Raw genomic sequence first — 23,560 nt, 5'->3', positions numbered from 1 at the left:
TTTTTTTTTTTTTTATTTATTTATTTATTTATTAAATCTATTAAAAAAATCCCTGCAATATTAATCCTATTTACAATTTTTATTTACAATTTTAAGTATTGCTATTTTTAATATATTTTTTTTTTTTTCATTTAGAATTTCATATAATAATTTTTATTTTTATTGACTTCACATTAGTGTCACCAAAGCGACAAATTTATAATTTTTTGTTTTATTTTTTGACAATCAAATCATAATTAATACCAAAATTAGTATCAAATTATTCAAGAAATTATCTATAAATTCAAAAAATTTATATACTTCACTGGAAATTATTACAAGTATGAAATGGACAGATTAACAGTCTTGTTATAAATGGCTCGCTAATAATGGCTATCTAATTATCATGACTTTTTTTTTCTTGAAAAACAATAATTAGATATTTTTAAATTATCACTGGAAATATTGATCACATTTTGTGTTTAAATTCAAATCATTCATTAGCCGATTTAATTAAAAAAATGATATGGAATGTTCAAAATTTAAAGAATTTTTACTTCCTTTAAAAACGTATAACTTACTCAAAGAATGTTCGTACATACATGCATTTTTCGATGCCTAATATAATTGAAGCTAAATAATTTTATAAAAATTTTTAATAAATGCCTAATTAAATCTTTGATTAATAACGATAAGTGATATGATAATAATAAATTTTTTTAATTTAATTTTTTTAATAACTCTAGAGTCGAAAAGAATAAAAAAATATTTGAAAAACCCGCGTAAAAAATGAGTTTGTGAGTAAAAAGTACTCACAAAATAACGAAACTCCATACATCATCCAGTACAATTTAAATATAAATTTAAATTCAAATATAATAATAAAAATAACCATTAATCGGTTATTGGTTTTTTGTCATGGTTCGCAGCTAAGTCGAAAGCATTAAATGCTCAAATATATTTTTTGAAAATATATTTGCCTTTTGTTAAATAATTTTTTTTTTTTATTATTAATTTTTATCACTAGTAGGATTGTAAATGTCAATCATCCCAAAGACAGTTTTGTTTCTGCTTGGCTTGATAAGTAAATATGTAATATCTCTTGCAAGTTTTTATACCGCATCTGTACGGTGAGACAAATTTTTTTCCGTCATTTTTACTTTTGCAAAACTTTAAACCACATGGATACCAACCGATGCATAATTCAAGAGAACACGAACACGGAACTGACCAAGTTGATGTGTCCGCGCATTTGCTTATTAGATTTGATCTCGATGTTGAAATTACAGAGTTATTTTTAATATTATTATTATTATTATTATTATTGCTACTACTGCTGCTATTATTATTATTATTATTATTAATAATATTATTATGACTACTGCTATTACTACTGTTGTTAATATTTAAATTTTGTATCACTGGTGATGTAAAATTACGAACTGCAGAAGTAATCAGTGACTCTGCAGTCCCGGGTCTCTGAGTCCAGAGTTTCAAATCTTCATTCCGAGTAAAAGTAGACTCCGCGGCTTCTGAGCAAAATGTCGAAATGTGCTTAGATATCACCAAAGACTTGCTGATATCTATGAATAAATCCATTGTATAATTAGTATAACCGCGATCTTCCTCAGCGACTCGGACTGTTCCGGGATTCTTCTGTCTCAGCTTGGACATCGCGTCCGATGATATAAAATCCGTTTTAGAAAAATGATTTACAAAACACAATACTTGCAATTGATTTTGACCACGCTCTACTTCCCCTAATATTACTGCTCTTATCATTTGTACCTCCTAAAATATATTATTATAAAAATTTAATTTTCATTTTCTGTGATCATATTTTTAGATTATTTGTATAAAAAAAATTAATTACATTAAAGTTAGCAGCCACTTGATAATTTTTTATAATAAACAAATTTATTTTAAAAAATATTTCATTTTTAATTTTAAAAAATTTTTACATATTAATTTTTTTTTGACATTATTTATTTGTTACAAAAATTATCAAAATCTGTTAAATTAATCTTAATTCTAGAATAAAATTTTTTTAAAAATCCATAAAAGCATCATTAAAATAAATAAAAAAAAATTAACATACATTTCTGAAGTCAATTAATTGTGTCACCAAAGTTCCGTCAGATCTCTGAAACTCTAGAGTTATGGTATCTTCAGTGACATTTGAAATAATTGTCTCTGGAAAAACATCTCCACCCTGAAAGTAAAAATCAATAATTATTTTTAATTTTATTGAAAAAAATTCATGCTTTTATATGAATGAAAAAAATTATTAAAAATTAATCTGATTTAAAAAAAAAAACCTCCCATTTTTTCAAGCTGTCATTCCCATTTTTTATTTTTATAAAAATTTTCTATATTATATTATTACTTAATCCTATTTATATATTTTAATTTTAATATTCTATCGATTAGAAAAAATAATTTAATAAGTTGTCAAGTATGTGACATTAAAGTTAGCAGTCACTTAACAATTTTTTAAATTTTATTTAATATGAAAATTAATGTAGCACATATTTAATAATTTAAAAAATTTTATAACAAATAAATTATAGCAAAAAAAAAAAAAACATTGACATCTAGAAGTTTAAAAAAATAAAAAATGCAATTTTTTAAAAATAATTTTTTGGGACAAATCTTTTTGTTAAATAAAATTAAAAAATTGTCAAATGACAGCTAACTTCAATATCATTAAATTAATTTTCATGACATTAAAGTTAGCTGTCATGACAATTTTTTAATTTTCTTTGTCAAAAAAATTATTTTTAAAAAATTACATTTTTAATTTATTAAAATTTCTACAAGTCCATTTTTTAAATAATTTATTTGTTAAAGAAAATTAAAACAATTATAAAGTGACAGCTAAATTTAATGTCATTTAATTTTCATATCAAGTGTCTAATACTTTATAACAAAATTGGTAAATCCGAAATAAAAAAATAACATTAAAAAAAAAAAATAATAATTTATTAAAATTAACAAATCAAAATAAATTGTTAAATTTTATAATATTAATAATTAAAATTTATAAAAAAACTAAAAATGACAGCTCCAAAAAGTGAGGTTACGTTTGACGTTTAAGCTGTCAAAGAGAAACTTAAAAAAAAAAAAAAAAAAAAAAATTACCTGATTTTTGACGTTTATCGAAAGCAAAGTAGTGCAAATTCCACAAGAATAAAACAATACTAAAAATATTCCAAAGACTTTGACAAGTTCCTTCATTTTTTATTGATGCGACTCATCAATCACTTAATTAAATAATTATTATTAATATAATATAAAAGCAAGAATAAAAAGAGTAGAGCAATAATAAATCACTGATAATAATCAATAAAAAAATAGTCGCGGTAAGCGACAAGTAAAAAAATTTACAAAATCACATTTATGTACACGCTTTATTATTACAGTCCATAGTTCGCGTACTTGTCATTGTTATGTATGATGTACATATAGAAACAGTACTTGTAAGGTTGTATGTACTTGCACTTGTACCCCGCTTGACTCCATATTCTGCTTAGCGAAATAATCTGACTTATAAATGTTCGGGTATGTTCGGCTCAGAGCTATTATCACAATTTTCAAAAATTCAAATTACCCCAGGGTAGTTTTTATTTTCACCAAAAAAACTGGAATTTTATGATTAAATACTAAAATTTATGTAATTTGTAAATTATTTAATTACTGTTTATTTTTATTTTATTGATAGTGTAAAAAAATTAATGTATTTATTTTAGTTTAGTTTAATTGTGTGCGATAGCGCCACTATCCAGTGTCATTTTGTTATTGATTATTTTTTACTGATTTAAAAAATAGATTGTTGCTATTTATGAATTTCTATTATAAGTACTCTATTTATTATTTTATTTTTTTTTTTATTATTATTAGGACAATAATAACCATGATAATTGGATTGGTTTTATTGAGACATTCATCGGACAAATGTCAGTTGAACGCTAAAAATATCATCGTTAATTTATCTATGCTAAATATATTAATTATTTTTATTGCAATTTATTATTTGGATATTTTTTATGTCATGTGCAAAATTTTAGAATTTTTTGGAGAAAATTAAATGAAATTAGTGGTCAGCTGTAAATTTAAAAAATTTTTTTAATAAATTAATTACAATAAAAAAATACTTTTAAAAATTTTCACTTATAATTTTTATTAATTTTCACATGTGAAATTTTTTAATTAATTTTATTTATTTTAAAATTTCAAAAAAAATTTTAATATCTGTCAACTTCAGTGTTATAAAATTTTAGAGAAATTTGAAAAGTAAAATAGAATTTTTAAAAACATGAAAAATATATTTAAAAAAAAAAGTATCTAATTGCAAAATTTTTTTACAATGTTGCATTTTTTTAAAATTAAAAAAATCTTTCAATAGTTTTTTTCCACAAATTCTTAATTACATCTCTCATTTTCTTACCAGATAATTAAAAAAAAAATGTCAATTCCTGTTTTATAAAATTAAATAGTTGAGTTTCTGAATAAAATCTCGATTTTTAAATAATTAATTCTTCAATTTAAAATCAAATTTATTGAAAATTATCAAAAATTTTTTTATATAAAGAAAAAAATAAATTTCGGGTAACAAATAAATATTTGTCACAGATGATAAAAAATGAATCCTTGATTACAATTTTGCGTGTGACTTCAGTAGCCCATAAGTATATAATATTCCAGAATTAAATCACACGTGTGCAGGACGTCTTATTTATATGACGTTATTACAGCGGATCACAAATCATTGAACAATATATAAGCGACTCTTAAGTCCTCGGCTCGTCCAGGCTATTTATAATTTTGGGAATCGAGAATTCAGAGTTAATACATGCGAGCCACCGGGAATTATTTATGTCCAAAAATATCGATACTTACTTCCAAGGTCCAGAAGTCGAAGTTAATATTTTATGATCCCTTAAAATTGCCCTTTTTAATAAGAAAAATATTTTAAGATTATTTTTTTTAATAATTAATAAGTACAAAAGTGATAAATAAATTAATAAAAATTTTTTTACCGGTTTTACTGGACGCTCTCGATTCCGGAATGCTCCGTGGGGTTTCATTTCTAAGAAAAAAAATTAATTAGAAAGAAAAAATTCATGAATGAATGAATATTTCATTAACAAGTACAAATAATGACAAATAAAACCAATACCGTAATTGGGCTCGTAAAATTTTAATGACCGGTGGCGTTGGCGGTCTCTCTATCGGCGTTAGATCGTAAGTTACGAGATGAGTGTAAACGGGAATCTGGGATATAATAATAAAATGCATATTAACATTATTATTGCCACGCGGAGATTAATTTTATTGATGTATCAATTAAATAGAAAATCAATGATCGATTTAATAATATTAGCAATTTACAAATTAGTTGTACCTGTGACTTATGATTATGATTGACCTGATTGAACTTACATAGGGCAAAGAAGTATCCATGAGTGGACGGTCGATGTATTTGATGTGATTATTATCGGAGCTCCCGGGTTTATCTAACTTTGAATTATTTTCGCCATCACTCTTGTCCGATAAATTTTTTTTTAAATTATTTATTTCCGTGCCTAAAAATATGTCTTCCAATGGGGTATTATTAGAATCGATACTGCTATTTTTACTGTTCATACTTTATTTTTGTTACTTAATTAATTATTTATGCTCATGAAGTCAAGACTATACTGTCTCTTTGTACCCTTTGTTATGCTTTATTAGTTTAAAGTTACTTGTATGCCCTTATAAAGGTTATATGTTCAAAGTAACATGTAAACAATGAACCTAGCAACCAAAATGTTCGTGATTCTTATTTGAAATAATAATAAAATTTTGTAGTTTTTATTTAAATCAATATTTTGACCACTGATAAAAATATTAACTTGACTCAAGAGCCAAAATCTTGAACCAAAAATACCATTTGAAGAAAATAATTTTCTTGAGTCAAGAAAATAAATTCTTGAGTTGAGAAATTATTCTTGGTCTAAGAAATTTTTTTTTTGTTTCAAGAATTTATTCTCTTGATTCAAGAATATCATTTTATTCAAAATGGTATTTTTGGTGCAAGATTTTGGCTCTTGAGCCAAGTTAATTTTTTTATCAGTGACTGAAAGATCGAAGATACAAAAAAATTAATGAAAATCTTTTTTATCCACTAAAAAAAAAAATTAACTTGATTCGAGAGAAAAATTTTTGAATCGTCAAATTTCCTTAAATCAAGAAAAATTTATCAGTTCAAGAATTTTTATGCTCAAATCAAGAAGATTATGTTCTTCAAAATTATGTATTTGATTCATTAAATTTTTTTTTTCTGTGTAGAAAATTTAATTTGCTCCAAAAAAAAAGAGTCTCATCATTTTTTTATATTTTACCCAAAATAATTTATCATTTAAATATGTGTTATTATTCTTATGATTATTTAATCAGAAAAATAAATTTTTTTTTTATAACCGAATATTTAATTTAATTTAAACTTTTACAATTTAAAATAAAATAAAATATTGTTATTTTTATTTTTATTTAAATTAATATTTTGTCTTAAAGATCCAAGATACGAAAAATAAAAGGAGTCCTTTTTAATGTAAAATTGAATTTCCGACAAAAAAGGTCTCTTATCATTTTTCCATAGCTTCAATATTTCGTCTAAAATAATTCATTTTTAAAAAATGTATAATTCTTAAATTAAAAAAAAAATTATCTTTTTATAATGTGTATTTAATTTCATTTAAATTATCGACTACAATTAATAACAAAACAATAAAATAAATAATAATAATAACCCTCAGAATCACATTAAATTAAATAAATTTTATATTATCAGTAGACAATAAACTACAGTAATAAAGAGAAGCTTACATAAGAGATCACTTTACAATCATATAATAAATATAATATAACATCTCCACTATTTTCCTTCATCGCAATTAAATCCCAACCGCTCCATTTAAAATAAAATGACTGTCATGAAAGTACTTATAATTACATCACAATTTTCCCATTATAAATTACCATTATCTTATTATCTTTAAAATTCTCTACAACATCTGTCGCATCATCAATTACTAAAGAAAAAAAAATCCAAAATATCAATAGATTTCACATAGAATACTGATGAGCGAGGTGTCACGGCCATCGACCAGGGCATCGACAAAGCTCTCCTACGTCATCATTGTAAAAAAAAAAAGCCTCCACTCTAGTAGCTAGTAGTCGTTGTGTATTATATTGTGTACGATGCGCTAGATTTACTCTAGACTATGTGCGCGGTATTAATTCTCATATCCAGTCTATACTAGACCGCCATCTCTTCACAACGACCGCGATCGTCACGCCGGGGAAAAATGGTCAAAAGCTCCATCAGCCATCAAAATATGCCCCCCCCCCCCACCCCGAAAAATTTGAATAAAAATTTTTCCAAAAAATCGTAAAAAAAAAAAACGAAAAAAAAAAAGAAACAACTTGAGGAAATTTTTTAGAAACTTGCAAAACTTAAATTGTAATAAAAAAAATAGTCTTGTATTTTCGGAGCCGTGCTTGCATACTTGTAGTTATTGATACAGATAGTACAAATGTAGATGTAGATATAAATGTGGCTGTACATGTACAAACATTACATTGACTGTTAGCTGGCAGAAAACGTAACTCGTTTTATCGATCCCGTTCGCGTCGACGTGGTCAGCCATCTTTACAGCGATAGTACCTTCGAAAAGGAGGGTCTTGCGCACTGTGAATTTGATCCCTCTTCTTGTACTCTCCTCTTACTCTACATCCCCTCGTGCACCATCGTCATCCACCATCACCATCACCCTCTAGGAGCATTGATACTCGAGCACCGCAACAACGGATACATTTTCCGTGCGTTACACTGACGTGCTCGATACTCACTATTTCACATAAAAATGTGTTTGTTATATTAGTAAATTTGTTCGTTTGCTCCTCGATACATCTTTCTTCATGAAAGATAACATTTTTTAAATAACATTATTATAAATACTAAAAAAATAACCGTATTATCGTACTACATACATACCGTTAAATAAATTTATTGTGCCAGTGGATCATTTTGAATCGTTCAGTGATTTTTCCGCGTTCGTCTTTGACGTGGAAAATATTTTCCAACTATTTTTTTTTTAACTTTTATCTAACTACTCAGTAAGTACAAATTATTATTATTACTACTCATTTAGAAAAAAAATTATTCCCTAATTTTTTTAAAGTTCAATTTAAAAATTTGCCCCGCGATTTTTTCCAGAAAAGAGCTTTGAAAAAAAAATGAAAAATTATCTCCATCTTTTAACTCGAAAACAAGGATTATGTTTAAACTTTATGTCAAAGTAAATTATTATTACGTTGGGTGGGTTCTCACTGGGGTCAAAGCGATCGATGCACGTTCAGTACGACTATTTGATTTGTATTACAGATACATTTTAAAATAAACCATACTTATTTTCATTTCATCTATGGGGATTAGTTTTTTGTAGATCGGGGCGCTGAGGAAATGACGCGGGGACGTGTCTGTTTTCGAGAGAAGTGTATCTCTATATATATATGACCAGAAATATTAGTGTGAGGGGGGTTGTATTGGTATTGTGAATTAAAATGATATTCATGAAAGAAGGTATCGATTTTTTTCTATAATGTCGAGATTCTCAAGTGTCTTCTAGAATCCATGCCAATTAGGTTGAAGCACTATCTCTCCGCCCTCGAGCTCCCTGGTGTGGTGCATCAATGTGTGATGAATGTATGGATGAATGTGTGTGTTCGACAATAAAAAGAAAAGTGTCTTGGATAAGTACGAATAGACATCAAAGCTTAATAAATTGAAACATTTTACTTTATAAATGGTGATGATACATTTCCTACGTTCTCTACTTTTATCTACTAATCTATTATATACACTCTTATTTGCGAATAATACCTTGCAATATATGATTTTATACTAGCTTTTTATCGAGTTATTGTCTATTTTTTTTTTTCTTTAATGAGTGCGATTATTGTGCACTTTTAAGACTTGGGAAAGTGTTGGGTAATGTTATTATTAATCTCCACAATTTATTGGCAGTTTAAAAAAAAATTTTTAGAGGTTATAATTTTTTTCAATAAAAAAATTTTTTTTTTTTAAAAAGGCTAAATTAAAAGTTAGTTATAAATTTTTTAATTTAAATCAAAATTTATTGTGAATTTTTTTTATAAAAAAATTATAATTTAAAAATTTTTGTTTTTAAAATTTTTAATTCAGTATTTTTTTTTTATAAAAAAAAATAAATATTAAAGATAGAATTTTTTTTTAAAATTAAAAACATTTTTCGATGGTTAGAATACGGTAGTTTTTTTTCTTACCACCCACGTAATAATTATAATATTCATAAAACTCAGCAAAAGATAAATTGAGATTTAATTTCATGCGACATGAAAAAATGTTAAAATGTAAAATTGTTTTTTTTTTTTATATAAACAGGAGCATGATATTCTTTACAATAAAAATAAAAATAATAATAATAATATTTTGTTCGTAATTACAAAATAAAAACATTGAAGAGGTTGACTCTTAAAAAATGTGAAGAAATAAAACTTTACTGACATACTGAAGACTTTCTCAGTAAAAAAGTCGAGAATTTAATAATAAAATAAAAGAAGTAAAAAAATTCCTGGTATGAAATTGAGTAGGACGTTATTAATGGTGTCGGATCGATTTTTGGAATTTGTGTCATATGGGGTGAGCGCGTCTAGAAGCCCTACGAGTTAGAGCTCCAAGCACACTTAATATTTTTGTTAGCAAGGGCTCTCCCCTTTATTATATATTTAGGGAGCTGACCTATTAAAGAGATTTTACCTCCTCTTTTTTCTCCCGAAACGTTTAAAGATCTCGATTTTATTAAACCATAAATATCTTTATTGAATTTATGTTTATTTACTTAGCTGAGCCTTTTATTTCTCTGGTGTCTATTATCAATAAACCGGGACAGAGTAGATCAAAGAATTTATGAGCTCAATGAATAGCAATCGCGTTTATTGAAACGCATAAAAAATTCAAATTTTCGAACCATAAATTAATTCTGGATGACAGAAATCAGGCACGCGTTTGGAACCAAATGTTGCATAAGTTTCTTTGACCGCGAGTGATCAATTTACCCGGACAGTGTATGAGATAATTATCAGACAGTTACATAAAACAGTTAGTCTATAGCAGACCCGGTGATTATGCGCTGTTGCTGTAATATCTTCTTGACTTAGACTGTACCCGGCTCTTCTGGTATTAAATCATCAAATACCGGCGCAATAATTAAGTAATCTCAACCGCTTATTTATTCATCAATTTTCACTCTATTCATCATAACTAACCGGATATTTTTTGAAACTTATAATTACTTCTTGTTTAGAATTCGTTATTTAATTTAACAAGTTGTAATTATAAAAAAGTTTTTATGAATTATTTTTACAACTAATTCCAATTTTGGGAGTTTTATTTCAATATGTTCATTTTTTATTTTTTTTTAAACAAAAAATTTATACGGAAAAAAATTATTACAGTTTTAGATAAGCAGTATAAAATAATAAATTTACATTCCCATATTTATTTCAATTATTCTCGTTTAAATTTCCAGAGATATGATGAATTATTTTTAAATTCATTTTAATTATTAATTTTTAGTTAATTTATTGAAAAATAAGTTATTTTAAAAGCATATTCCTTATTAACTTCGTCAATATTGATCCGAATGGCTTTATTCGTTCATCTTTGCATGTATATTTAAACTATCTATATCGCTATATCCGTATATATACATATATAAAGCCTGCATGGATGTTAACATATGTATTTTACATTATTTCCTATTTACTATCTCGAGCTACCAAGATACTAGATAATATAAATCACCATTTTTATCGTCAATTTATAGAATTTTCATGTAAAATAATAATAATGATAATAATAAATTTATAAAAAAAAATCCCAGTCCGATGAATAAAGTAATTGCATAAATGACGTTATTACATTTGATCAAATAAAAATTTTTTCTTTGGAAATTTTTATTCAGTAATTTACTTTAATTCAAATACTCTGTGCACATTTTTCTCATTAAATTTAATTATCATACTTTTTGAATAGTGAAAAAAAAATTATTTTAAATTGAATAAATTATATAAAATAGTAAATTTTATTGTTGCAAAGATTATCTTAAAAAAAAAAACTTTATCGCTGATTGTATGATAAGATGTGAAAAAATTAAGATAGGTTGAAAATTTAAATAATCTTGAATATTTAATGTGAATATTCAATGGTTTTGTTAAAAGTATTTTTTTTTTTCTTCAAGTTGAAGTTAATAATTATTCCGGTAAAAAAATCATTCTGAAGAGTTTTATTGCCTTAAATTAATTAAAAAAATTCTACAATTAAATTATTTTTTATTCAAATAAATTTTACTCGATTTAAAAATTTTTTTTGTAGTTTAAAATAATTTTCTTGATTCAAGATTTTTTTTTTATGTAAAATTATTTTATAGTACGATCAAAAATAATTGATATTTTATTTTAAATAAAAATTAATAATTATTGATAAAAAAATTCATTTAATTAAAAATAAAAAATCTTGACCATAATATATATTTCCGTTATAAATATTTTGACAGAACGAACAAATAAAAAAAAAAATTAGTCCTTTTATTAAAACATTAATTTCCTTCAATTAAGCCAGCAGTCAAAGCAACATGTGTTGTAATGACGTAAATGTCATGCTTGATGTCAGAAGATTAATTAATAAAATATTGTGTTATGCTTGATGTTAAACGATTAATTAACGTTTGACTTATGATGGCAAAGGGCAAGAAGTAAGTCGAATAAAAGGGTGGCAGAAGAAAGATTAAGATAAAAGTAAAACTGTGGATTAGAACAACTACTGTATGGAACAATTCCAGAGTATATTCCACACTAGATAATACTGGAGATCTCAGATACACGATACAAGATACAGAAGGTCTAGCTTGACTATTGAGAGTTGCTGGAGAGCGAAAAAACCCAGAACAGCGATAGCGGGGGCCGTAAAGTTGTTATTGTAATCCCCCAAGTAATGAAACGTAATGCCAGTGCCCACGCATGTGTCAAGGGCGAACTGAGCTGTCTCGAAGGACACCAAGGATGGTATAAGTATATTTACTCGTCGCGTCAACCGAGAATTCGACTTATTAATGTATAAAAATATTTTTGTCCCGGCTATTACTTATTATTTATCGCTATTACTATTATTATTATTAATAATAATTCAATTAACTTCGTTCTCGAGTTAATAAACCTTTTCTTCCACGTGTCTTTTATTGTCCTTACAATTTTTTTTTTTTATTTTTTATTAATTATTGGCGATGGAGAAAAAATTGAATTGGAGCCAATATGACATTTTATCTTCTTACTCTCGTTCGTTCATTTATATATTGTTGTATACGTATATATATAATATAATATGTACGGTCTTTTGTTTCGACCTCGCTAACTGAACTGCAGTGTTGCTTCTTATTGATTTCATACTCCCGACTGTTCACTAATAGTATTATTATTATTATAATAATTTTTAAATTATTATTATTTTTTTTACATGATTAAATTGAATTGTTAGACAATAAAGAATTTTTTCTTGAGTGAAAAAATTTTTTAATTGCAATTAGTGCTCTAGAAAATAATTAGTAAAGTTTTAGATAAATTTTTAAGAAATAAATTTTATAAAAAAAATTTATTTATGAAAGCAGCAGGATTAATTATGTGTTATGATACATGGAAAAAAATTAATTGTAAAGAGAAAAAAATGATAATGAGCAATCATTTATAATGTTTAATGTGCTTCTAGAAAAATAATATAAAGAGAAAAATAGTAAATTTTATTGTTACTAATAGACTAATAGTAGAAAAAGCAACACAGCAATTTTTACTGCTCATAGCGATAGTGCGGAGATTGATTGAGAGATTAAGCTCAAAGATGTGGAGCTGAGGAATCAGTAGAAAAGTCTATAGCGCGTCAGACTCCCGTGCATCGCTTTTTTTTTGCCGCTTCATGTTGTTTGGAAAAATATGAGGAATTCTCGAGATATAAATATAGATTACTTTTCCAATTTCACTTTTTCTCCCTCTTCTCTGTTTCTTTTAGAGCCGACAAATTTTATTCATATGCGTGAGATCAATTCTAGACAGCGAGATTTTATATTTTTTATTCAGCAATTTTTTTTTATCTGCTTATTTGACAGTTTCTTGAAATTTTAATAGCTGATTTATGAAACATAATAAATAGTAATAAAAGCAGTGATGGGATGAAGAATGGGGGATTCGTTCGATATTATCTAGATCACAGTTACATGAAAAAAAATCTGATAAATATTTAAATTATATAGTTCTCAACTTGGAAAGCTCACGTTTTCAGCCTTACTTTTTTTTTTTTACGAAGCTTCTTATCGTCAATCATGGTTTTATATATATAAAGACTTTTTTTCATCATACATTTCCATAGTCACGAAATAAATCCAACTTCTTTGATACTTTTTTTTTTTTTTTAGTCTTTTAGTTGAGTTGGCAAATTTTACTGCCAACTCTCGTAAATTATACAAGATTATTATTATTTTTTAAAAAATTTAAATAAATAATTGCAAACTAAAAAATATCTATGTGAGATGTAATTACAAACTATTTTAAGTGTTATGAAAAAATGATGAGAGAAAATTAAATTTTTTTCTATCTTTAATTTTTTATACAAAATATTGATTCAACCAAAGATTAAAAATTTTTATCATAATTATCATTATTTTATTACCATAATAAATTGATCAACACTTAGAATTTATAAGCATGATCTTAAAACTTGTCGAGTATTCGATAATACTCTCAGTAAAGTGCCTTCCAATTTTCTAAACTACAACATCCAATTTCCGAACTTTCAAAACTTCCTAAGACCGATTAAGACTTCCCTGAATCTCTTAAAACTTCTCGACTAATTTAAATTTTTTAAACATTCACAAAATTTTTACCAAAACTTTTATTTTTATTTTCTCTCACAAAAAAAAAAAATTCTCAATTAAAAAAAATTAAAATAACAAAAATTTCGTTACTATTCAAAGTTTCAGTTAAATTAAATGTCAAGAACTATTATGTATTAATCCTAATGGAATAAACTCTACGAGAGAATTATATCAATTCAGGAAGTTTAATTTACAGAAAATCCGACAGCGAGAGTTAATTTAATGTTTAGATTATAAATTACCGATCTTAAATATTCAATGAGTTAGTTAGTTAGTGATTCTTGCTTTGATTACCATTTTAAATGTCGCTAGTTTACTTATTCAGCAAACTCCTGCGGTATCTAAATGTTGACCAAATGTTTTATGGATTATATCATTTTGATAATAACAACACAAAAATGTAAATATTATTTCCCCTGGTATTTAATTCTTACTAACAAAAACAACTGTCAATAATTTGTACACAGACAATTAATTAAAAATATTGATCTGTTTGAAAACAAACATACAGTATATAAATTATAAGAGCGACATTATTATTTGACAGGTAACTTTTGCCGGCTCTAAAGGAATTTGGACTACTTTTTTGAACCAATATTTGTACTATTGATTTTTAGTATCCCATTTATTTTTAATACAACCGAGAATATTTATAGAATTTTAAGCAACATAATTAAAAAAAATAACTTCACATTTTTTTTTTTTATTTTTTAACAGCAGAAGTTTAAAAATATTTTCTCTGATTGTAAAGTTTTATAAAATTCGTGATTTTTAACGCTATAAAAAAAGAACTCTCATTAATTACCGCAATAAAGCACCCAGTAAATTAAAAATAAAATTACCGAGAGGTTGTAAACTTAACGAAATAAATCGGGGAGTTTTATCCAGTCCGTAGATAAAAAAATGTGTTGTTAAAAAAATTCCCTTTGTACGATAAATGCGAATTGGAAATAAAAGATAAAAATACGAATTTAAGGAATTTAAGAAACTTGAGATAAAATACGTGGGAGAGGATTTTCAGTTAAAGGTCAAGTGAAAAAGTTCAATCTATTTAAATAAACAGTTGATCTATTTTAATTGAAAAATTGTTTAATTATTTGACTTAAAAAAAAAAAATATTAATATTTTTTAACAAGTCATGGAAATAAAAATATGAAATAATTAATATTAATTGTAAATCAGTCTCAATTTCCGGGTATTAAAATACTTACAGGAAAAGTTTAAGAGCTGTTATCAGAAAGATGGAAGATGAAAGATGCCCGGATTATGATTATAGAGTTAACATTCATTTCCTGTAAGACTTATCCGTCATTTCATTTTTTCATCTCTCATTTCTATTCCGGTTGGAGTTCTCGAGACTGAAAGCTCACCTGTGCCCTGTGCCTTGCGCTGAGGTGACCTGCATAGCGAATTCCGGGCGGTCGAGTTTTTTATTATTATTATTATTTTTTCTTTGACATGTGTGTTCGCGAATCCATATCTCTGGGCTTTAGAAAAATTTTTATCATACATCGCTCGAGGTTTGTATTCGTGTCGCGTGTATTCATATGGAGTACTGTGTAAATTTTTAAAATTTACAATTAAAAGTCTTATTTTTTCTGCTTCCAAGCAAAGAAGTTTTTTATTTTTTTAATAAATTATACTAGAACAGCAATAATTACACGGAAAAAAGTAAACTGTAATAAATAATAAGAATCAAGTAAAAATTTTTGAAGAATTTCATCTTCTTGATTTGAGTAGAAAAATTCTTGAACTAAAAAATTTTTCTTGGTTCAAGTAAATTTTCCAAGACAATGAAACTCTTCAAAATTATTTTCCTGTTTTAAGAATTTTTTTCTTGATTCAAATTAATTTTTTTTTCTGTACATATATTAAAAAAGCAATTTTTACTGTTTAAAACTGTAATTTTTAAGATGACAAACTTGATATTTATTATAGTGACAGCTACTAATCACTTATTTTCTATATTAAATTAAAAATTGTCGCTTTTACACTTTCTACATTAATTCCTGTAATATTTACATTTTTACCACCCCGATGTCCGCTGTACTCTTTGAAACTATAAAAATTAACCGGAATCCAAGTGAAGTTTACAGTTTACTTTTTTCCGTGCATGAAAAAAAAATTTTTCTATGATTTCATGAAAATAAAGGGACTGTATGGAAACAAAGAAGATAAAAATTAGAATTTTATCACTCGCGGAACAATTAAAATAATTCAGATGTCACTTTATCGCGATTGACAGTTAAGAGGACGACTACGATTGTACTTGTTAATATTGTGTGGTCGAGTGTAAATGTGAGTGTGAGCACAGTAAATTGTTTTGAGGGGGGGTCCAAGGTCGGTACCGATATGAGAGCAAATAGAATGCTCAAAGTTTCCTTCAACAATCACGATTCCACTTATTCTCTTCACTACTTCTTACTTGCAGTTCGTTGTTATAAAATTTTCTATATTTATATATAGATATATATATATATATATATATATATATATATATATATATATATATATATATATATATTTTTTAAGAGTTAGATACTTATATTTATCAGTCAATTTTGCTTGAGTAAGTACAGTGGAAGTGTGACTTTATTGAAAAATATTACTGTTAACTGTGGAGCGATTGGTTTTAGTTGACAATAAATTTATCGTCTTCGCGATAGATAAAATGTAATTGAAAATAAAATCTTCATTGCTCAATTGCATTTCATGTGGGTAACTTTTAGATTGTAGTACCTTATCAATTTTTTAAAAATAATAACAATCATTTTTTATTTAAAAAGAAGAAAGAAATAATGTAATTTTTTTTCAATCATTGAATTTAATTCATTTTACTGTCATCTTTTATCACGCTTTTTATTATTATGCATCTGTGAGTTTATTGATTTTATTTCTTTGAACAATAAATAGCATGAATCAAATAAATTTATTCCAACGGTATCCATTTATATTTACTTGATAATAATTGCTTTTTTATTCAATTTTTTATATTTCATCTTATAATTATTTTTCCGTAAGAAAGTTGAGCTCTATTTTCAACAATATAGCTAATTGAGCAATTTGAATGGTTATATTGCAATCGACAGCTCTAATCAACTTACAGTTGATTAATCCGTCCAATAATTTTCAAGTGATTGCCCGAATTTCAATAATTTTTTCTTTTAAATTAAAAATTGACAGCTACTAAATTCCAACATTAAATTTATTGAATAATTAATTATTTCAACTGGAAAAATAATCCATGAATTTAATTAATTTATTCAATTAAAACTTCTCATTCCATCGTTGAATTATTAAACTTAATTTCAATTTTGAAATTACAAACTCGAATATTGTGTTGAATATTAATGAATAAAAATAAAATCAATAAAATAATTAAAAATGAATAATAACGCTAAGTAAAATGATCAAAGTTAGACTCAATAAAAAAAAAAAAAATTTTAATTACTTTTCAACTTTATAGCCTTCATACTTCTTCTTGTTAAATTTTTCATCATAAAACGTTCAAACTGTCAAATTGCTGTAAATCAAATCGATATTCGTGTTTTGGAGAATAAAATAAATTTTTGGATTTTCAGAAAATGCCGCCATCGAGTAAAGAATCGGCTAACGTAGCCGAAAGCTTGGCTGCTGAGGCTCCAATCAACACACAAAACCCAGCATTAGCGATGCCAAGTACAACACTTAGGATAGTCGCATCTAGCGAAGAATTTATGACTGGTAACTATAGTAAATATTTATGTGAAAAAAAAATGTTAATTTTGCATTGAAACAAAAAATATTATTTAAAATTCTATAAAATCATATAATTTCACAATTTAATTTTTCTAGTAGTACAGAAATATAAATGTAATCATATAAATTTTTTTTCTCTGAGTTTTTCTATTTTTACATATTTATTTCCGTAAATTTATCAGTTTATCTTTATGAATATGAAATGAATACTTGTAAAATTTTTAAAAATTCATAGAAATAGATTTGACAGTAATTTTTGTAAATATAACATAAAATATCTTAACACTATACAGAAGAAAAAATTCCTTTACTGAAAAACAAAATTTTTAGCACAAGAAAATTTTCAGGTGCCTGAAAGAAGATCGAAGTTGCGTTGGCGAATTTAAAAATTTTTCTTGAAATTCTATTCTTGAAATAATAAATTTTTATATTTGATAAAGATTTATAGATACTTTAGGGAAGCAGCGCCACCTACTTCTGCTGAGAAAAAAATTTTCTCACGTTGAGAAAATTTTTCTCTTGATCATTTGATACCCTTTTTATATTTTTTTAGCGTGCAATTATTCATATTGAATAAAAAAAATGATTCAATATTATTTGATCTTCTAATTTGACATGTTAGTCAATAAAAATATTAATGAAAATTTACTATCAAAATATTTAATTTTTTGGAGCAAGAAAGAAGATTTTTGAGGCTTAATTAAATTTTCTTGGATCAAGATACGTATTTTTTAAAGCAAAAGAATTAATTTTGTTAAAACAAGAGCAATTTATTGTGTCAAAAAAAAAAAATTTTTTTTTTTCGCTCAAAAAAATATTTATCTTGGCTCAAGTGAATCTTTTTTTCTGTGTACCCTCCCCGGCTCTGGATAAAAAATTATTAACCAATACTCAAATGCTTTTCAGAAGCGTTCTCGGAAACTCCAACAGAATCTACGGCAGCTAAAATCGAAACAAAGATAGAAAATGTCGGCAAAGAAATAACAGCAGCTACGGGAATTCCAACATGGGGCTTAGTAGCGATTTTAATTGGTAATGTTTTTATCCTTCTTATACAATTAAAACGATGAATACTTACAATTTTAATTACAAAAAGCTAGCTTATAATGAATTTAAAGTAAAATTTGACATTAATATTAAATTAAAAATTACCAGCGGTGGGAGCAATAGTCCTGGGGGTCTGTTTCTGCTGTATAAGAAGATGTTTCCGCAAACGCCGGTCAAAGGACGGAAAAAAGGGTCTTAAGGGTGCAGTAGATCTGAAGGGCGTTCAGCTCCTGGGAGGAACGTACAAGGATAAGGTTTGTTATTCGGGTTTCCATGCTTTGAATTAGTAATTAGAGAATCCAATTTATCCTTGGTGGAATCCAATTGCATTTGCGCAGGTACAGCCGGATATGGAAGAACTTACGGACAACGCTGAAGAGCCAGATGAGGCAGAGAGCAAACAGAGCGAGGTCAAACTTGGAAGACTACAATACAAGGTACACTCGTGAATTTAAATTCGTATGAGTTTGAGCACCAGTATATGAGTATACACCTATTCTACGAGCCATGTGATTGTTGAGGACCTTTGTAGTCAATGAGTTTTTTTTTTTTTTTAAATTGTGATAAAATAATTTTGTAGGTCACGTTTCGTGAATTTATTTTGTTAACGCCTGAGATTTTTTCCAGCTCGAATACGACTTTAATTCAAACAGCTTGGCGGTGACGGTGATCCGGGCCGAGGACCTGCCTGCTCTAGATATGGGCGGAACTTCAGATCCCTATGTAAAAGTTTACTTACTTCCGGACAAGAAGAAGAAGTTTGAGACCAAAGTTCATAGGAAAACTTTGAGTCCTGAATTTAATGAAACGTTTACATTTAAGGTGAATTTTACGTAATTACTTCATTTAAGTTATTGTGTACTTGCTTTTACTGGGAGAGACATTTTGGATGTAGGTAATTTTAGTTTAGATTTAATTATAATTTAAATATTTTTGGAAGAGTAAAAAAAAACATTATCAATGATTTTATTATTTTTTTAATTTAATTACTAATTAATAATTCATTTTAGACCTTTGAATAAAAATTTTATTTCAACACATTTTATAACTCAGGTACATTAATAATTTCTCATAAAAATATAGATTAAATAAAATTAACATTAAAACTACGGTTGCAATGTTACAGAATTTTTTTTTTTGCAGTAAAAATTATTAGTATATATTTATTATAAAGAACTATTTATTTATTATTCATATTTATTACTTTTAATACAAACAAATGAGTTTATTAATAGTTAAATTCTTCTATCAGTATAAACTTAAAGTTCTACATTGTGTAACACCCCTTTAGAATTTCTTGCGATCAATAGAAGCATAAATTACAAACAATATTAAAGGCATTAATCGTAAATATTTCACGAAATTTATACTGTAACAGCTCTCGAATTTTTCACCCAATAAACTATAAACTGCCAGTGATTTTCTTGGCTGTTGAATTGCCTGAAAAATTTAAATTAAATTTACAAACTGTGCTTCGTGTTTGTGAGAGCGATCCATAACAAAAGAATTTAAGAGTTAATTTCCCGGAAAGATTTACCCAAAAAATAAAAAGTTCACAATTTAGCTTTTAAGAAGGATATGTGTTAAAAAATATAGTATTGATTTTTAATTTTTATTAAAGAGTGTTCCGTACGCCGATGCAATGAACAAGACCCTAGTGTTTGCAATCTTCGACTTTGACAGATTCTCAAAACACGACCAAATAGGAGAAGTTAAAGTACCGCTATGCCAAATAGACTTAGCTCAAACGATCGAGGAGTGGAGAGAGCTGCAGAGCGTTGAAGGAGAAGGCGGACAAGTGAGTAATCCTTTTATTAGGGCTATCTATCGCAATTTACCTTGCTTTTGAATTTATATTTACATTCAATGTTTTGCTTCGCTTACTTATTTATTTATTTATTTATTTATCTCAATAGCAACAGTAATAATAAATAACTTGTTTGTAGGACAACAAACTTGGTGACATATGCTTCTCTCTCCGTTACGTACCGACAGCTGGAAAATTAACAGTCGTAATTCTGGAGGCCAAGAATCTAAAGAAGATGGATGTCGGCGGTCTCTCAGATCCGTATGTTAAAATAGCACTCATGCAAAATGGAAAGCGGCTGAAGAAGAAGAAAACTTCTATCAAGAAATGCACATTGAATCCTTATTATAACGAATCCTTTACATTTGAAGTTCCGTTTGAGCAGATACAAGTACGCATTTCAATAAAAAAAAATCTGAAAGGCGGTTGACCTGTAGGCCATTTCTGGAACTTCCCACTTCTTCGAACTCAAAAATCTTCCAATTAGTTGATTTTTGAGCTCCTCAAGCTCAAAAAATTCAAAAGTTATATCGAAAAAAAAATTATTTTGGAATTTTTAAATGGCTATAACTTTTGAACGCTTGGTTCGATTTTGATTTAATTGACGGAATTTTTTAAGCACAAAAAATTTTTATCAGGTCTTGAGTCAATAAATCGAAGAATTTTAAAGTTATTTAAAAAAAAAAATTGTTATTTTTTTAACATCTTTGAAAAGGTTCAAAAATAGTCGAACTAGCTTCTCAGGACCTTAAAACATGGAGATCTGATGAAAACTCTTATTCTCAAAATCGGACCAAAATCTATGACTTCTTACTTTTGAAAATTAAATTTTTAATTTTCAAAGTGGGAAGTTAAAAACTTTTCTATGTTTATTGAGACTTTTTTTTTTTTTACATTTTTTAGAAATAATATTAATAAAATTTATTTTCTTTTTTATTCACAGAAAGTTAATCTAGTAGTAACTGTGGTAGATTATGATCGTATTGGTACATCAGAACCAATTGGAAAATGTATTCTTGGCTACAATGCAAGTGGTACTGAATTAAGACATTGGTCAGACATGTTAGCATCACCAAGACGACCAATTGCCCAGTGGCATACGCTCAAGGATCCTGAGGATGGTGATAAGAAAGACTAAGAAAATTAAAACCAAAAACAATATTAAAGAAAAAAAGGTAAATTTTTTTATTACAATTCTATTTAAACTCCACTCTAGTTTTAATTCATTTATCGAATTTACTCTAATCCTCTGTACTGGAAAGATTAAACTTTTAAAGCTCTTAAAAATTTTTTATTAAAGAAGAAATATATACAGTAAAAAATTTTGCGTCATTGCGTCAAAAAACTTAGAATTAAAAATTTTTGTGTTAAATATTTAACACTTTTATGTGTACATTTAACATTTATACAGTTAAATCAACACAAAAAAGTGTTAAATATTAAACATAAAAATTTTTTAAACACAAAATTTTTTACTGTATATTATAATAAAAATATTTTGAGATTATAAATAATTATCAGTAGCATGTGCATAGGATTAACTTAAAAATATAAAGAATAAACCAAACGAATTTTATATAATGTTATATAATTTTTTTCAGGCGTAAATTCGCTTCATCTAAAAAAAAATAAACAATAAATAAGAAACAAAGCTCTAAAAAAAAAATAACCCAGTAGATAACGATTAATTTACAAAAGAGTTAACAGAAAAAAAATCAGAAAAATTATCATCTAATAAATAATAGCGTTAAACTATATTCTGATGGAGTGTAGTATCTTGTATATACACATATATATATATATATATATATATATATATATATATATATATATATATATATATATATATATATATATATATATATATATATATATATATATATATATATATATATATATATTAAATATAATATATAATATATACAACAATAATATATTATCTATTATACGTTTTTTCTGTAGAGTCATATGAGATCTTTGATGCTGAATTAATTGATAAATTGTTAAATTACATATATATGTATATTTAAAAAAAAATCCCCGCACATTTTTATTTTTCAAGATTATAATTATTATTTAACTGTTAATTATTAATTGATCGATTTAAAGCGTTAATGAGAATGCATTGAGTATATATTGTAGATTTATTGTTAAAAATCGTACAGATTTATTTGTTTTCAAGAGTAGAATTATAATAATTATTATAATATTATTATTAATTAAATAATTTAAAATTGTACTCTTGTATACAATGTCTTCGTACGCTACAATAATAAACAATATTATTATTAATATTTAATTAGACTTAATTATTATTATTACATTAATATTTATTGTATTGGTCGTTCGCGTTTTCGAAGCAGAATTGAAAAAATCTAATTATTTGTATCTATAAGTAATGTATTTATTTGTAATTTTAGCTGATGGTAAATAATGAGATGCTTAAAATTATTGTAACTATTTATTAATGATACATGTTTTAATAAATATGTATGAGGAATAACAAACAACGATAACTTGTAACTTGTAACTATAACTTATAAAAGACCAATTTTGAAAATGAAAACATTTAATCCCGTGTAGCTTCGAGACGCGAAAGTCCCTGATATTTAAATTTATAATAAAAACAGTAATTATATTAATATTTGTATGTATATTATAATTATTCAGTATTGTTTTATCGCCGTAAAAATGGCGTTCATTTTTTTTAAATCGCTGAAACAAAATGGAGGATTGATTGTGAGATTTTATTTATTATTTTTACGTATTATATATTTTTTTTTTTTTTTTGGGAGTAGTTACTATATACATATAAATAATTAATTACTATATTCATATACTACAAAAAATGTAATAAATGTAATTGTTAAAAAAAAATTAAATGCAAATTCCCTGTCAAAATTGAAAAATATTAAAAAAATAATAAAATAAGAAAAAAAAAATAATTAACAAACCAAATGGGCCTATTCAATCTGTTTACGCTGTT

The 23,560-nt window shown here is 25.8% G+C and overlaps 3 protein-coding genes across 6 annotated transcripts; 1 reads left to right on the top strand and 2 right to left on the bottom strand.

Annotated features, from left to right (window-relative positions):
• Window positions 1-20: 20 nt before the first annotated feature.
• Oaf (BRICHOS-like domain-containing protein out at first) lies at window positions 21-3,435 on the bottom strand. The gene is made up of 3 exons (XM_074255186.1): window positions 3,121-3,435; window positions 2,078-2,191; window positions 21-1,770 (listed from the first exon to the last, which is right to left on the bottom strand). The coding sequence occupies exons 1-3, from the start codon at window positions 3,214-3,216 to the stop codon at window positions 1,021-1,023; spliced, it is 960 nt and encodes a 319-aa protein (XP_074111287.1). The 5' UTR covers window positions 3,217-3,435; the 3' UTR covers window positions 21-1,020.
• A 1,156-nt stretch (window positions 3,436-4,591) lies between these two features.
• Window positions 4,592-7,111, bottom strand: LOC141533957 (uncharacterized). Of its 2 annotated transcripts, XM_074253095.1 has the most exons (6): window positions 6,847-7,111; window positions 5,422-5,775; window positions 5,159-5,253; window positions 5,019-5,068; window positions 4,879-4,929; window positions 4,592-4,791 (listed from the first exon to the last, which is right to left on the bottom strand). In XM_074253095.1, the coding sequence occupies exons 2-5, from the start codon at window positions 5,623-5,625 to the stop codon at window positions 4,919-4,921; spliced, it is 360 nt and encodes a 119-aa protein (XP_074109196.1). In that variant the 5' UTR covers window positions 5,626-5,775; window positions 6,847-7,111; the 3' UTR covers window positions 4,592-4,791; window positions 4,879-4,918. The 2 variants fall into 2 exon arrangements, with proteins under 2 accessions (XP_074109196.1, XP_074109204.1); XM_074253103.1 differs by lacking the exon at window positions 6,847-7,111 and having other exon boundaries at window positions 5,422-5,810.
• Window positions 7,112-7,841: 730 nt separating this feature from the next.
• Window positions 7,842-22,349, top strand: Syt1 (synaptotagmin 1). 3 transcript variants are annotated; one of them, XM_074253081.1, is made up of 10 exons: window positions 7,842-8,139; window positions 17,564-17,705; window positions 18,627-18,752; window positions 18,876-19,021; window positions 19,112-19,204; window positions 19,395-19,589; window positions 20,389-20,565; window positions 20,714-20,965; window positions 21,518-21,749; window positions 22,176-22,349. In XM_074253081.1, the coding sequence occupies exons 2-9, from the start codon at window positions 17,567-17,569 to the stop codon at window positions 21,710-21,712; spliced, it is 1,323 nt and encodes a 440-aa protein (XP_074109182.1). In that variant the 5' UTR covers window positions 7,842-8,139; window positions 17,564-17,566; the 3' UTR covers window positions 21,713-21,749; window positions 22,176-22,349. The 3 variants fall into 3 exon arrangements, with proteins under 3 accessions (XP_074109182.1, XP_074109165.1, XP_074109173.1); XM_074253064.1 differs by having other exon boundaries at window positions 7,861-8,139; window positions 19,106-19,204; XM_074253072.1 differs by lacking the exon at window positions 7,842-8,139 and adding an exon at window positions 16,614-16,696 and having other exon boundaries at window positions 19,106-19,204.
• The last annotated feature ends 1,211 nt before the right edge of the window (window positions 22,350-23,560 follow it).

This window comes from Cotesia typhae, unplaced genomic scaffold, assembly GCF_013202065.1.
Source record: "Cotesia typhae breed Kobodo isofemale line unplaced genomic scaffold, CoteBio_Ctyphae contig_123, whole genome shotgun sequence".
Taxonomy (NCBI): domain Eukaryota; kingdom Metazoa; phylum Arthropoda; class Insecta; order Hymenoptera; family Braconidae; genus Cotesia; species Cotesia typhae.
Note: the sequence above shows the minus strand (reverse complement) of the source record. Positions and strands in the feature narration are given on the sequence as shown.

Bases quoted from the DNA above. Each gene is read 5' to 3' on its own strand.
- Oaf (XM_074255186.1), bottom strand. From the start codon at position 3,216: ATGAAGGAACTTGTCAAAGTCTTTGGAATATTTTTAGTATTGTTTTAT. The intron at 2,192-3,120 runs GTAATTTTTTTT...TTTTACTTTCAG, and splicing joins CGATAAACGTCAAAAATCAG to GGTGGAGATGTTTTTCCAGA. The intron at 1,771-2,077 runs GTATGTTAATTT...AATATATTTTAG, and splicing joins AATTAATTGACTTCAGAAAT to GAGGTACAAATGATAAGAGC.
- LOC141533957 (XM_074253095.1), bottom strand. From the start codon at position 5,625: ATGAACAGTAAAAATAGCAGTATCGATTCTAATAATACCCCATTGGAA. The intron at 5,254-5,421 runs GTAAGTTCAATC...ATTATATCCCAG, and splicing joins TGGATACTTCTTTGCCCTAT to ATTCCCGTTTACACTCATCT. The intron at 5,069-5,158 runs GTATTGGTTTTA...TTTTTTTCTTAG, and splicing joins ATTTTACGAGCCCAATTACG to AAATGAAACCCCACGGAGCA.
- Syt1 (XM_074253064.1), top strand. From the start codon at position 17,567: ATGCCGCCATCGAGTAAAGAATCGGCTAACGTAGCCGAAAGCTTGGCT. The intron at 18,753-18,875 runs GTAATGTTTTTA...AAAAATTACCAG, and splicing joins CTTAGTAGCGATTTTAATTG to CGGTGGGAGCAATAGTCCTG. The intron at 20,966-21,517 runs GTACGCATTTCA...TTTTATTCACAG, and splicing joins TTCCGTTTGAGCAGATACAA to AAAGTTAATCTAGTAGTAAC.